The sequence below is a fragment of the Xyrauchen texanus genome, chromosome 21 (assembly GCF_025860055.1).
Source record: "Xyrauchen texanus isolate HMW12.3.18 chromosome 21, RBS_HiC_50CHRs, whole genome shotgun sequence".
NCBI lineage: Eukaryota > Metazoa > Chordata > Actinopteri > Cypriniformes > Catostomidae > Xyrauchen > Xyrauchen texanus.
The window spans coordinates 18,589,158-18,603,372 of NC_068296.1; the positions used below are offsets into that span (position 1 = coordinate 18,589,158).

The 14,215-nt window shown below is 36.6% G+C and overlaps 1 protein-coding gene across 2 annotated transcripts; it reads right to left on the minus strand.

The window, feature by feature from the left end:
* Positions 1-7,291: 7,291 nt before the first annotated feature.
* Positions 7,292-10,480, minus strand: LOC127661800 (ras-related and estrogen-regulated growth inhibitor-like protein). Of its 2 annotated transcripts, none has more exons than XM_052152696.1 (4): positions 10,342-10,480; positions 10,146-10,199; positions 9,975-10,057; positions 7,292-9,796 (listed from the first exon to the last, which is right to left on the minus strand). In XM_052152696.1, exons 1-4 carry the CDS (start codon positions 10,412-10,414, stop codon positions 9,371-9,373), a joined length of 636 nt encoding a protein of 211 aa, XP_052008656.1. In that variant the 5' UTR covers positions 10,415-10,480; the 3' UTR covers positions 7,292-9,370. The 2 variants fall into 2 exon arrangements, with proteins under 2 accessions (XP_052008656.1, XP_052008655.1); XM_052152695.1 differs by having other exon boundaries at positions 7,292-9,799.
* Positions 10,481-14,215: the final 3,735 nt, after the last annotated feature.

A 14,215-nucleotide genomic window follows, 5' to 3' on the forward strand; every position in this document is an offset into this window, starting at 1 on the left:
GGCATGTCTGCTAGTGAATTTTAATTCAGATTAGTGCAAGGAAATAACATGCATCACATATAAATAATTTGGCCAAGAGCTAATCAATACAATCTAAACATTTCTGATTTATTGATGACTATTATCTCAGTTATGCACCTCAAAGAGAAAAATGCATTTGGCTTTCAATTTCTTTTAAAACCTGTTTATAGTGTTTTAGGCATGTGTTGTTGCCTTCATGTTGTTTTTAGATTTTGTTAGATTGAGTAAGGTCTCAAAGATGATCTTATCATTCAGTGAGTATCTTAGTTGTTTTGTCTGAAAGTTCCTTTGTTTTTCAGTCATCAGCTTATCTGTAGAAGTGAGAGGGAGAGATATGTTGATACTTGTATCAGCGTGTTTCTTAAGGATCTGTTTGAGTTTAACCGAGTGGAAAATCTCCAGTGGAAGATCTCTGATAGCAATACAGTGTTAATAGTGAAGAGCCGAAGCATGTTTCTACACATTCTTAGAAGTAGATATGGTGCTCTGCTCTGGTTGGTTATGGTTGACTTTCTTTGTTTAGGAGTTCCAAATTTCTTTGCTTTTGATCCAAAATTTTCTCATTCAAGCCTAGACAGACTTCATCCTCTACCACAAACTTGACGATCTGTAGATTTAAAGGTGCTTTCAGTATTTTTCTTATTAAAAATATACCCCTAAAGAACTGAATAATACTTTTGAAAATATGTTTAGAATCATTTACACTCTAATGAGATGATAATTCCTGTCATATGAGAAGTTGCCTAATAAAAGCTGTTTTATTTTATATTTGAGTTGAGTTATTTTTAAGACTTTATCTGTTTGATATGAGGTTGGGAAGTTTTTATTTTTATTTTAAACTCAATAGAGTTAAGAATCGATTTGGGATCAAATTGAACTTAGCCTCGTCTAGCTTCCATCAGGCGATGAAGCAACCTGATTACATTAATTTGGCTTTATGAGCGCATATGCTTTTCATGTGGGACACGTTTGTGCGCAGGGTCCTTGAAGCCAAATTGTGCACTGCTATCCGTGCGGCGTGCGTGCGCACGCGTCAACCGGGTTTCCCGCGAAATGCGAGCTCCATTGATAGGATCCGTGCGAGTGCTTCAACTTGCACTCCTTAAAATGTGAGCTCTTGTGACAAACGCAGTCGGCTTACATGCGCGATTAATTTGGGCTTCCATCTATATCGTTGTGCATTTGACCCATAATTTTACATGAGAATTTGCTATTTTAAAATGACGTGGAGCAGTTCAACCATCATGTGAAACGTATTGACAACGCCGACATCCTGCACAGCACTATCGAGAGAAAGAGAAACACCTGCTCAGCTCCAGCATCAGTTTTAAGACTTTACACATCAGCACCCTTACTAACATTTATCTCAGTTAACTGTAACATTCATTACAACTGTCGAATTTGTAGCCAAGAAAACCGCGGATAGATAGTTGGAAACAAGTCATGGGTAGCCTAAGTATTTTGAATTGGACTAAACTGAAAAATTAGCAGACTGATGATCACTTGTGTGAATTTATATTATTTATCAGTATATACTTTTTTAAACATTTGAAGAACCTTATTTTGTTGCGGATGTCCCAGCGTGTATACAGAGAGCTGAATAAAATTATCAAAATATATTTTGGTTGCAATTGAGGGCAAAAATTAACTTTTTACTGATTGTGTAAAATAGGCACATAATATCGATCGCAGGCCCCTGAATCGAATGGTATCGTGGCAGACTATTAAGTATCGGATCGCAGGTTAAGAGAATCGATTCAAGATCGTATCGTGATCCAATTTACACCCCAGCAGCCAAACACTATTAATTTGACATAATGCTGTATCAATGCCACTAATGGCACTTTTCCATTGCAGGTTACGGTTCGGCTTGACTCTACTCGCTTTACTTTTCTGAGCTTTCTTTTCCACTGCAGTTTAGTGCCACCTCAACATGGGTGGGATTAGGCTGATCGTCATAGTTGCGCTGCCTCTACTGCCGTGACATCATCTTAAACGTGACACAAACATTACTGACCATAAACAATAACACAACCGCTAGCTGTTAACTACTAGCTTATTGTGCTGCATGAAGCAGTTGTTGCATGGTGTATTTACACATGTGTAACAGTTAAATTGGCCTGGTTGTTTTAGATGCAAACTTTCCAGTAGCTGGTCAACTAAATTAAGTGAATCTTTCAAGCAGAATATAGAGTTAACATAACAAAACATACCATCCTCCATTGTGGACTCCAACAACGTTCAGGGCACTCTCCCTCCCATTGCTCATCTGTCTATTGCCATAGATAGCGTCCATTTAGTCAAACCACTTCCACTTTCTTCAGTTTGAACCACTCCGGCTGTTGTGGTCCTTGATGGTTCTGTATTCACATAAAAAAAAAAAATTCCTTACACTGTTGTTAGGTCCAGTGGTAGCCATGTGCTGCCAAAAGCTGAGACACTTCCTGATACACTTTTTCGTTTCACGTTGTTTCGTTTGACTCTAATGAGAGGAACGTCTGCTCCTCGTTTATTGACCATAGCGTGGTTTTGCGCACAGCCATTTCTTTTTACATTTCGAAAGTCACATGAACAAATGATACTGCTATCGCTGTTGCAAACTTTAAAAACGGCGGGTTGATGTCCCGTGTTGCAAATCCAGTGACGCTGGTAGTGACGATTCTCTCTGACCAATCAGTGATCTGCAGGTTTTTGACGTCACATTTAATATTAGTACTAAAAAAGTACCAGGTACTATCCACAGTGGAAAACCCCCAAAAAGCGAGCAGAGTCGAGCTGTACCATACAGTGGAAAAGCCCCATAAGTGTCAGTATAAGAAAACTGCCAGCACAACATAAAACATTACTGAGTGCACCTTTAATTGAATGTAATCTGTCTGTACTTATAATTTCACAATATCCCTTCACATAAGTTTTGTGCTTGTAAGTTTTAATGATATGGTTCTTAAGCTTTCACTGTAGCTTAGACTTCAGACAATTAGACCTATGTGGTAATAGAGGTCAGGGAATGTGAGGAAAAATCTGTAATTGGTCACAGACAGACCAATCCCTCCCTAATTAACCCTTGGTCTGGGACTGGTTGGGATCCCATAAAATAGCTAGACAAAAGGAGACTCCAATAGGTCTGGCACCAGAGTTACTCTGCCCTCTAGCAGCTGGCTATCTGTCCATATGCAGAAAGCTCCAGAGAGATATTAGGTGACTTTTCCCTTGTGCCTGCATGATGGAATTTTCCGGGAAAGAAAGAATCATTACTTCCCAAATAATGTGTTTGCAATGTTCTAGTCAGAAAATGGTGTTTTGAACTAAACTGAAGTGACAAGGCCAGGCCAGGCCAGGCCAGCAATGTCTGGGTGGAAATTAAATGGCTGGATTTTGGCATAACTGTTGAAAACAATATGAAAATTCCCCAGACAAAGTGTTTATACCATGTGGACTTAAACTTAACCTTAACCTTTTCAACTGTGTTAATTATATCATTCATAGGCTTAGGCTCTTTATTATTAATGTCTCACATAGAATACTTGTTATTCTACATCTTCATGTGGATTGCTCCAGGACATTTTGCATCTTTTTTTTTAATGTTGAGTGTGAATGAACAGAAATATGTGATTGCCAAGTTTCATAATCTCTGCTACCTTTGAGGGCCTTCATATGTGGAAAACGCAACAATGGCTTTGTTTTCTTTAATAACAGCTTCCCAGACGATCTTCCAAGCCAGAAGAAGATTCTGAATCTACAAAGAAAGATGGAGTAGAAAAATGTCAGTGTGGCTCCCCAGCACTGGAGTCTAACAGAGCAGACCACATGCACAACTCCAATGACAACTCGCCTTACACTCGCACAGTTCAGAACAGCAGGAACAACACCCCACTGCAAAGTGAAAATGGAGCATCATTTATAGGCCAAAAGTAGACATTCAGAGGTGGGATGCCCTAAGGCAATGTGGGAAGTTTTGAGAGCTTGGCAGGTCCTGACTCATGATTGCTAAAATGTTGACCGAAGGGTTGCTTAACACCTTCACATATATTAGATATTTTAACATATATAGAAACTCCAAAATGTGTTTTCCTTTGCATTTACTGTCTATTATAAAACAAGGTTGTTTTGTGGCACAATAATCACTCTGGAGGATTTAAGGGACAGTTCACCCAAAAATTGAAATTCTCTCATCATTTACTCACCCTTATGCCATCTCAGATATGTATGATTTTCTTTCTTCTGCTGAATACAAATGAAGATTTTTTTAAATAATGTCTCTGGTCCTTACAATGCAAGTGAATGGTGAAAAGGCCATTTGGTGTTCAAAAAAATCACATAAAGGAAACCTAAAAGTAATCCATAACGCTTCAGTGGTAAAATATATATCTTCAGAAGGGTTATGATATGTGTGGGTGAGAAACAGATCAATATTTAAGTCATTTTACTATAAATCTCCACTTTAACATTCTTTTACATTTTGGAAGTAAAAATGTAATTGAAGATTTTCATTAATGTATTAAACCACTGTCTTAAAATGTATTAATCCAAAGTCTCGTGATTACATTTATGTGGCTTAATGTGATTTTTGGAACTTCAAAGGTCTGGTTACCATTCACTTGCATTGTAAGGTCCAACAGAGCTGAGATATTCTTCTAAAAGTTTTTTTTTGTGTTCTGCAAAAGAAAGAAGCTCATACACAATTGGGATGGCATGAGGGTGAGTAAATGATGAGAGAATTTTCATTTTTGGGTGAACTATACCTTTAAAATAGTTTAAGAAAAGAAAGAAATTGTAGTGTGACTGAGCATTGCATATATAATTATATTAGTAATGATAGATGACGGGCAAAATGATGAGTGATAGCTTAAAGTAAAGAAGACTCTTGCATAATTTGTGACTGATTGTATAATTACTAACTGTAATTACAGAAATGGTGCAAATCTCATCAATGACTCTGGGCAAAGCCTTGGTTCTTTTTTAATTGTATTGATATTGTAACAACAGTCAGATCACAATTGTGGATTATTCATTTTAAATATAGGTGTTTTGATTTTGCTTCAGTAAGTCAGGACAGATCTTTTTCCATCTTACTAAAAATCCCTTGAAAAACCAGGATAAGGAGTATAATAAAGTGTTTTTCTCCATGAAATCAGTGTTCCACCAGTCTCACAAATTAAAAGAAATTGTTTCAAATAGGATTCGCTACTAATTGTGCATTTTTGTTCAATTAACAGCTTTCATTGTTTTCTTTCCAAGATGTTGATCCATATTGAGGAGTAGATAATCTATGTTTTTTACAAGTGATATGAGTAAAGCTTGCTGTTACATTATTAGGTGAAACTCGAAAAATTAGAATATCGTGCAAAAGTTCATTAATTTCAGTAATTCAACTTAAAAGGTGAAACTAATACATTATATAGACTCATTACAAGCAAAGTAAGATATTTCAAGCCTTTATTTGATATAATTTTGATGTTTATGGCTTACAGCTTATGAAAACCCCAAATTCAGAATCTCAGAAAATTAGTATATTGTGAAAAGGTTCAGTATTGTAGGCTCAAAGTGTCACACTCTAATCAGCTAATTAATCCAAAACACCTGCAAAGGGTTCCTGAGCCTTTAAATGGTCTCTCAGTCTGGTTCAGTTGAATTCACAATCATGGGGAAGACTGCTGACCTGACAGTTGTGCAGAAAACCATCATTGACACCCTCCACAAGGAGGGAAAGCCTCAAAAGGTAATTGCAAAAGAAGTTGGATGTTCTCAAAGTGCTGTATCAAAGCACATTAATAGAAAGTTAAGTGGAAGGGAAAAGTGTGAAAGAAAAAGGTGCACAAGCAGCAGGGATGACCGTAGCCTGGAGAGGATTGTCAGGAAAAGGCCATTCAAATGTGTGGGGAGCTTCACAAGGAGTGGACTGAGGCTGGAGTTACTGCATCAAGAGCCACCACACACAGACGGGTCCTGGACATGGGCTTCAAATGTCAAACGTCTTACCTGGGCTAAAGAAAAAAAGAACTGGTCTGTTGCTCAGTGGTCCAAAGTCCTCTTTTCTGATGAGAGCAAATTTTGCATGTCATTTGGAAACCAAGGTCCCAGAGTCTGGAGGAAGAATGGAGAGGCACACAATCCAAGATGCTTGAAGTCCAGTGTGAAGTTTCCACAGTCTGTGTTGGTTTGGGAAGCCATGTCATCGGCTGGTGTTGGTCCACTGTGCTTTATTAAGTCCAGAGTCAACGCAGCTGTCTACCGGGACATTTTAGAGCACTTCATGCTTCCTTCAGCAGACAAGCTTTATGGAGATGCTGACTTCATTTTCCAGCAGGACTTGGCACCTGCCCACACTGCCAAAAGTACCAAAACCTGGTTCAATGACCATGGTATTACTGTGCTTGATTGGCCAGCAAACTCGCCTGACCTGAACCCCATAGAGAATCTATGGGGCATTGCTAAGAGAAAGATGAGAGACATGAGACCAAACAATGCAGAAGAGCTGAAGGCCGCTATTGAAGCATCTTGGTCTTCCATAACACCTCAGCAGTGCCACAGGCTGATAGCATCCATGCCACGCCGCATTGAGGCAGTAATTAATGCAAAAGGGCCCAAACCAAGTACTGAGTACATATGCATGATTATACTTTTCAGAGGGCCGACATTTCTGTATTTAAAATCCTTTTTTTTTAATTGATTTCATGTAATATTCTAATTTTCTGAGATTCTGAATTTGGGGTTTTCATAAGCTGTAAGCCATAATCATCAAAATTATATCAAATAAAGGCTTGAAATATCTTACTTTGCTTGTAATGAGTCTATATAATATATTAGTTTCACCTTTTAAGTTGAATTACTGAAATTAATGAACTTTTGCACAATATTCTAATTTTTCGAGTTTCACCTGTACGTCCTGTTTATATTTGCACATGTATTTTGCTACGAGTAGGGCCTACTTTTAAAACTCCTGAGCCCAACTATTTTTATTATGTCTGGATTAATGCCTTGATAATATAGCACAGGCTACTGTAATACAAATACATGTGAAATTGTACAGTAAAAAAAAAATAAAAATGATGCACAGCCTAATATAAAAAATTATATATGTATATATATATATATAAATATTGCAATCATTTGTTATATTAACCTTAAGAACAATAACAATGCTAACTATGTCTAATAGTTGAATCTGCAATTAGGGAAAGTGCAGGGAGAGATCCCATTTGGAGATGAGCAGTAACAGTTGACTCGCATGGAGGACATGGAGATCCAGATTGTTCATACATGTATTTTTTTTCAGCAGGCAACGTTGTGTAGTTTTGTGTACCTGTATACAAACAAAATGTTCATAATTGTCTGAATAAATAAAACAGGCTACTAGTACTTAGAAAAATAATACAAATCAGAATATTTATGCATGACTCTTTTAATAATAAAAGCAACAATAGTATTAATAATAACAATAATAATAGCAGCAGCACAAACACTTTGTCATTACATCAAGAGTGACCCTTGACTTTGTATTGTTGACAGAATTTGGACTGTGGTGAAAACCACAATTGGGGAATTAATTAAATTTTTTATCTTACCACGTCACAGCCTTTAAAACTGTATGAGTGGACTCCTTAGGTGGTAAAGTCATATGTATATTTATTAAAGGAATAGTTCATCCAAAAATGAAAATTCTCTCATCATTTACTCACCCTCATGCCATTCCAGATGTTTATGATTCTTTTTTTTCTGCAGAGCAAAAATGAAGATTTTTAGAAGAATATCTCAGATAGAAAATGAATCCAATGGTTTAATCCAGGTCTTAAGAAATCAAATCGATTTTGAGTGAGAACAGACCAAAATAACCTTTTTCACTGTATATCTTGCCTCTAGACACAATCATGATTTCAACCTCGATTACACTTCCTAGTGCTTGACCACATGCACAGAGCACTAGATGGTGCTATAGGAAATGCAATCGAGCTTGAAAGCATGATCGCCAAAGGAGACTGCTGATTTCAAGGTTTCTAGTGAAAAAGGAGTTATAGTTTGGTCTGTTCTCGCCCTAAACTGATTAGATCACTTCAGAAGACATGGATTAAAACACTGGAGTCTAATGGATTACTTTTCTGCTGCCTTTATGTGCTTTTTGGTTCTTCAAAATTTTGGTAACCATTCTCATGCATTGTGACCTCCAGGGCTGAGATATTTATCTAAAAATCTTTGTTTGTGTTCTGCAGAAAGAAAGAAAGTAAAACGCATCTGTGATGGCGTGAGTAAATGATGAGAGAATTTTCACTTTTAGGTGAACTATTCCTTTAAGATATTAACAATGGGCACAGGAATCATTCATTTTTTTAAATTTCTCTTTAATCAATGAAAAAAAAATCTATAAAAAGCCATGCGTACTTGTGATATATGAATGTGATCTATTAATATACTGTACTATATAAAATTATGATTTTTTTTTTCATTCAGATTATCTTCATCAAGTTAACATGGGAAATAGTTTGACCACTAATTTTGATAGTGACAATATACTCCCAATTATTTAATCTTTTACAAATACAGCATATTCATTGACTGATGATGGTAACATTTTTCTGTAAAATGACACTCGTGGCAAAACCTTCTTTGGGGTTATTGGTTTTGTATTGACAATGTGTGGTCTAGAAATCAATACATGTGAGTATTTTTCATAAAGCACTGACACGGCCTCAAAAAGCCAGGGAAAATGCATACTTTGTTTTTTTCTGTGGATAAGAGAGTATGTAGGGGTGAAAGCACATCTTCAAATAGTCCATTGTTATTTAACTGCAAGATGGCCTTGAACGACAGCTCTTTGTATGATGATACCTCTAGTGTGGCAGACTAGCTGTATTTCATAAATGTAGCAGAAGACAATGTTACCTTGCATCTGCTTATATTTTTAGACCACCGCACATCAGAAGAGTAGCACTGACACGTGAAAAATTCCCACAGCATTTATCACCAGTGTTTACCAGCCTGTTGCCAACACCACTAAAGTTTATATGCAGAAGCATTGCTGCCTATTGTGCTTAAAGCAGGCAAAGGATTTTAACATATTTCCCACTTTACAGTGAAATATTCACTCCACTTTTGATAGATAAAATCTGGTCAGTGTTTTGCCACAATTATATCACTTCATTGACCATGCATGTTCTCAGAAAGAGGCCACCACCTTAGCAGACCCACTAGGTCTTCTGGAGTACTCTTCTGTTAGTATTCCACTCCAGCTGTAGTCATAGGAGATATCAGGGGCTCTTGTACAAGCCTCAGCAATTGGCCAAGCATGACATGTTCCTCTAAAATGGGTCATATCAGACCACTTAAAGCTTTATTTCCAGAGCTCCCACCAGCTTCACAGCGAATCCGTTCGCCTGCGGGTGAACACTGCAGACATGCTTTTCACAATGCCCTTGATGCCTGCTAATTTTTTCACAGACACCCTGGACTCCCTGATGCAGTTCACCAGTCCATGGAAAACCATCAGAACACTGTGGTAGTTCTCAGCAGCTGAGACCTCATAGAAGTGACAGTCTGCGGAGAGTGCAAGTAGCCTGCCCTCCTCACTAAGGACTGTACGGCGATGGTCCAGATCCCTCTTGTTTCCCACGATAACTATGGGCATCTTCTCAAATCCCAGAAATTCCTTGGAGGTTTTGATGGTATGAATGAGTCTGGTGACTGCGTTGAAACTGGCTCGGTCACAGATGCTGTAGACCAGCACAAAACCATCTGCCCACTGGACTCTTTTCTCACACATCAAGGATCCATAAGACATGTCCTGCTGAGAGAAGAAACTTTTCCTCAATACTTCTTTTCATAGGGTATTTTTATCAACATCTGAGATTGCATATCTGATATTTGTTGTGTCTATTCACTAAATCAACACCTCACAGAAATAAATCAATAACAACAATACTAGTGACTCTTTACAAAAAGCTTCTGAAATGTTGAATCACCTGTGACTGTGAATATGGTGCATCCCATATATTCAGAGTTTGCTCTCGTCTATCCACAACAACACTGTGACTGTAAAGGGACTCTGTAGAGGACAACAGTTCAAACTAAATGTAATTTTCAAAAATAATAAACGAAAATGATAACGCAGTCAAAATGAAGGGGTAACTTACCAATATCTCCATATTCACCGATGAATCTACGAGTCAGGAATCGGACAATGAGTGCTGCAAAACAAAAGTCGTTTATAGTCTAGTCATTGGCCAACAGTTCTGAAATTAAGGATGTTCAACAAAGTAACAAAGTAAAGTAGGCTACACCAAAGAAAATAAATGCATTTTTATGGATGCACAACACGTAGTTTCTTACCAGATTTTCCAACATTATCTGTGCCGAGTACCACGACGTTAGCTTCCATTCTCTGAGTGTTAAGTCCGGTCATGTCCTTTGAAGAGATGCTGCGAGAGATCAGGCGCGTGTCCTCCGCGGTTAACCAAGTTAAAGAGAAGAGGCGGGGCTTAGACGTGCTCGCTCCTGTGACGCTAATATGCTTGTGATGAGTCTCAATGAACCAGGAAACAAGATAAGTGCTGATACGTAATATGTTATGCTTATATATACCTGGTGACCTTCTTTCTTTTTCCTTTTCTAATGCAACAGTGTTTAATCTAAGTCTAAGTACACTTGAACTTCACTTCTTTCATGTATTTGAATGTAGTTGTTGTTAAAACCCTGGCAATAATGTGTCTTAAATGTTGCAGAAGAGAAGTATGTGGATAACTTGATTTAATTTCAGATTAATAATCCCATAATGAAATCTTTGGGGTTTTTTTTTACTTTTGAAAAAAGCGGGGGCTATACGTGATGTTGAGATACTTCTTCACGAGGGTAAATTCAATATATACGGTGTTTAAGCACATTGTTTTCATGTTGGAACATCCAGTGTGTGAAGGTGTTTATAGTGTTAGGTATGTGTGTGTCCAAACTTTAGAATTGTAATAATGAATTGGTATGGAGTGTGTATGACTTTTGCTATTCTGCAGAATACAAACAAAGATTTTTAAAAGAATATCTCATCTCTTTAGGTCCATACAATGCAAGTGAATGGTGACCCAAACTTTGAATCTCTAAAAAGCACATAAAGGCATTAGAAAAGTAATTCATATGACGCTAGTGATTTAGTCCATGTCTTCTGAAGCGATCCAATTGGTTTTGGTTGAGAACAGACAAAACTGTAACTCCTTTTTCACTATAAATCATGACATCTGCAGTCTCTTTGACGGTCATAATTTCAAGCTCTGCACATGCATGATTGATGATGTCAATCGAAAATATTTTGCTCTTGCACTGAGCACTTTTTTGGCCTCTTAATATATATCCTTGAAGATTGATTCTATGGGCACTGTGTGCAAGTCTTTTCTTTCCCTCGATGTACAGTGAAAAAGGTGTTACATTTTGGTCTGTTCTCGCCCCAAACGATTAGATCACTTTAGAAGATATGGATTTAACAACTGGATTCATATGGATTATTTTTATGATGCCTTTATTAGGTTTCTGTAGCTTCAAAGTTTTGGATCACCATTAATTTGCATTGCATGGACCTACAGAGCTGAAATATTCTTCTAAAAATATTTGTTTGTTTTCAACAGAAGAATGAAAGTCATACACATCTGGGATGGCACGATCATGAATTAATTATGAGATAAAATGTATTTGTGGGTGTACTATCACTTTAACGACGCTTAAAGCCACAAGGTGGTGCTAGTAGATTTATGAGAGTTTGAACATTTTACCTCAGCTCATGTGAAATTCGAGTCTGCTCGATTATTGCTTCTTTTTTCATATAAAATTACTTTTAACAACATTTTACTGCATGTTAATTTAGAGACGTCATTGAATATTTGTAGTATTAAATATTAATCTGCTTGAACCTTTGTGTAAACTGAAAAAAACTAAAGGATGATTAAAAAACTGAGAAATTGGTCAAAGAAATGGTGACCAGATACAGTACCTAATAAATATATATATATATATATATATATATATATATATATATATACAGGGATGGGAGGGTTACTTTTGAAATGTATTCCGCTACAGAATACATGGTGTAAAATGTAATTTGTAACATATTCCATTAGATTACTCAAGGTCAGTAATGTGTTCTAAATACTTTGGATTACTTCTTCAGCACTGATAGATTTTTTTTCATTGGTTTTACTTTAAAAACAGTAAGACAAAATACACATGTTAAAAATACATTTGCTGAAAAACCTAAATATCTTATGCAGTGTTGTTTCTAAAACAAAATAAATCAAATTGATCCTGTTTTAAGGATTTTTTGATATTTTACAGGAAAACAATATAAAATTATTATCAAGAACACTATTTTTTCCCTAATATCAAAGGTCCTACTAGGAAAAAAAAATTATGATCCAATGTGAATTTTCTTGATAAATAAATATAAATGTATCTGGTAACATGTGAATGTAAAATGGCTAGACATAGTATTTTAACTTAGTGTAAAGCTGACAATTTACACAAGGATTGTTTCTATTTCTTCTGCTCCAAACTTACTCTGTCTGCTCGTATGAATTTAACCCATCATAAGAATGTGTTTCACCGCTGTTCAAATGCACTTTGGATCGCATAATTTAGATGAATACATTTTTCCATCTGAAAGGACTAAATATTAAATGAAAATAATGACACTAAAATGCAAAGTAATCTCTTCAGTAATCAAAATACTTTTTGAATGTAACTGTATTCTAATTACCAATGATTTAAATTATAACTATAGTGGAATAGAGTTACTTATATTTTGTATTTTAAATACGTAATCCCGTTACATGCATTCTGTTACTCCCCAACAATGTATGTATTTATATTCCCCTGCACATATTTTCCTATGCTTATAAATTAATTAACCTCATGTTTAAAATTAATTACAGAGGGGTACTTAAATATATTTATATTGTTTATTGATACATAAAACAGCATTTTTAGAATAATTATTAAAACAGCAATGGCAAAAGCATTCACTGGAAAGGACACCCTTTCAAAATTAAGGGCTTTTTTCTTTCTTTCCACAAGGGGTCACTATAGTAACAATAATTTGGCTGTGTACATTGGACACATTGGATTTGTAGAAGTGCCATAGCACAACAGAAAATCTTTTATATTTATGTTTATATTTTGTCTGCAGTATTAAGATGATAATTTAAATCCCTTACAACAGGCACAATTTTGGATCCCCCCAATGTAAATACTCAGCTCAGGTTCATTTTGTGAGCAGTGTGTGGTCATCAGAAGACAAAAAAAGTAAATAGATAAACATTTTCAAATTCACCAATAAATATGTACCCAAATGATAACATCCTAAAAAAAAACACCAAAAAAAAACAAACAAGATCTCTAGAAATATTATAAAAAATCTGATCTGTGTAAATATAACAATATGCAAAAAAATATGTGTGCTATGTACACGGACAGATGAATGTGCTTACTGGGAGTCTGTTCAGGTTTTTGTGTTGCTGCTTCACTATATTTTGGTCATCATGCAGTGTGCTGGCCCCTGGCAGTGTACATACTAGATATGGGTGGCCTGGGGAAAGCAGCTCCATCTTAAGATTTATGGATAAGCCAAAGTCTATGGTAACAAGGCTGTGGCTGTTGTCTGGGTGAATGGGTTTTTCAATGATATTCCTGGCCTTTTTTGCCAGTAGCTGTCCTGCAGACTATATCCCCAGTCATGCACTCAGCTGACTGGCTGCACGATTTTACATCCTGAGTGGTGCTGCTCCTATACCAGGCAGTAATTCTACCTGACAAGATGCTTTAAATAGTGCTTATGCAGAATGCTCACAGTAGCTGGGGGTCACCCTAAACTTCCTCTGGCTTCTGAAGGGATCTGTGCCAAACTTATCGAGCTGTTGTGTTTGATCCATATCCATTTGTTCTGTTATTGCAGGTGTGTGAAATTGCTCACTCTCTCCACTAATTATAAGGCAGCTGTTGTTCTTCAATGTTCCCACTGGAAATCCACTATCAGATTCTTGATAGTCTTACAGATATTTAGAGAGAAGGTTTGGCCTGCCAGGTTCAACCCATCCAGGTAGTTCTTCTAATCAATGTCTATGATCAAGCCCACCCCGTTTATTTAATGAATAGACTTTACAATGGTACTAGAGACATTAAAGGCCATATTCATACAGTATGTGCACGGAGAGCACAGTCATGGCAA

What these genes read in the sequence shown, in the direction of transcription:
- LOC127661800 (XM_052152695.1), bottom strand. Translation starts at nt 10,414, where the DNA reads ATGACCGGACTTAACACTCAGAGAATGGAAGCTAACGTCGTGGTACTC. An exon ending in CGGTGAATATGGAGATATTG is followed by an intron (nt 10,058 to 10,145) that starts GTAAGTTACCCC and finishes TGTCCTCTACAG; the next exon opens with AGTCCCTTTACAGTCACAGT. An exon ending in CACCATATTCACAGTCACAG is followed by an intron (nt 9,800 to 9,974) that starts GTGATTCAACAT and finishes TTCTTCTCTCAG; the next exon opens with CAGGACATGTCTTATGGATC.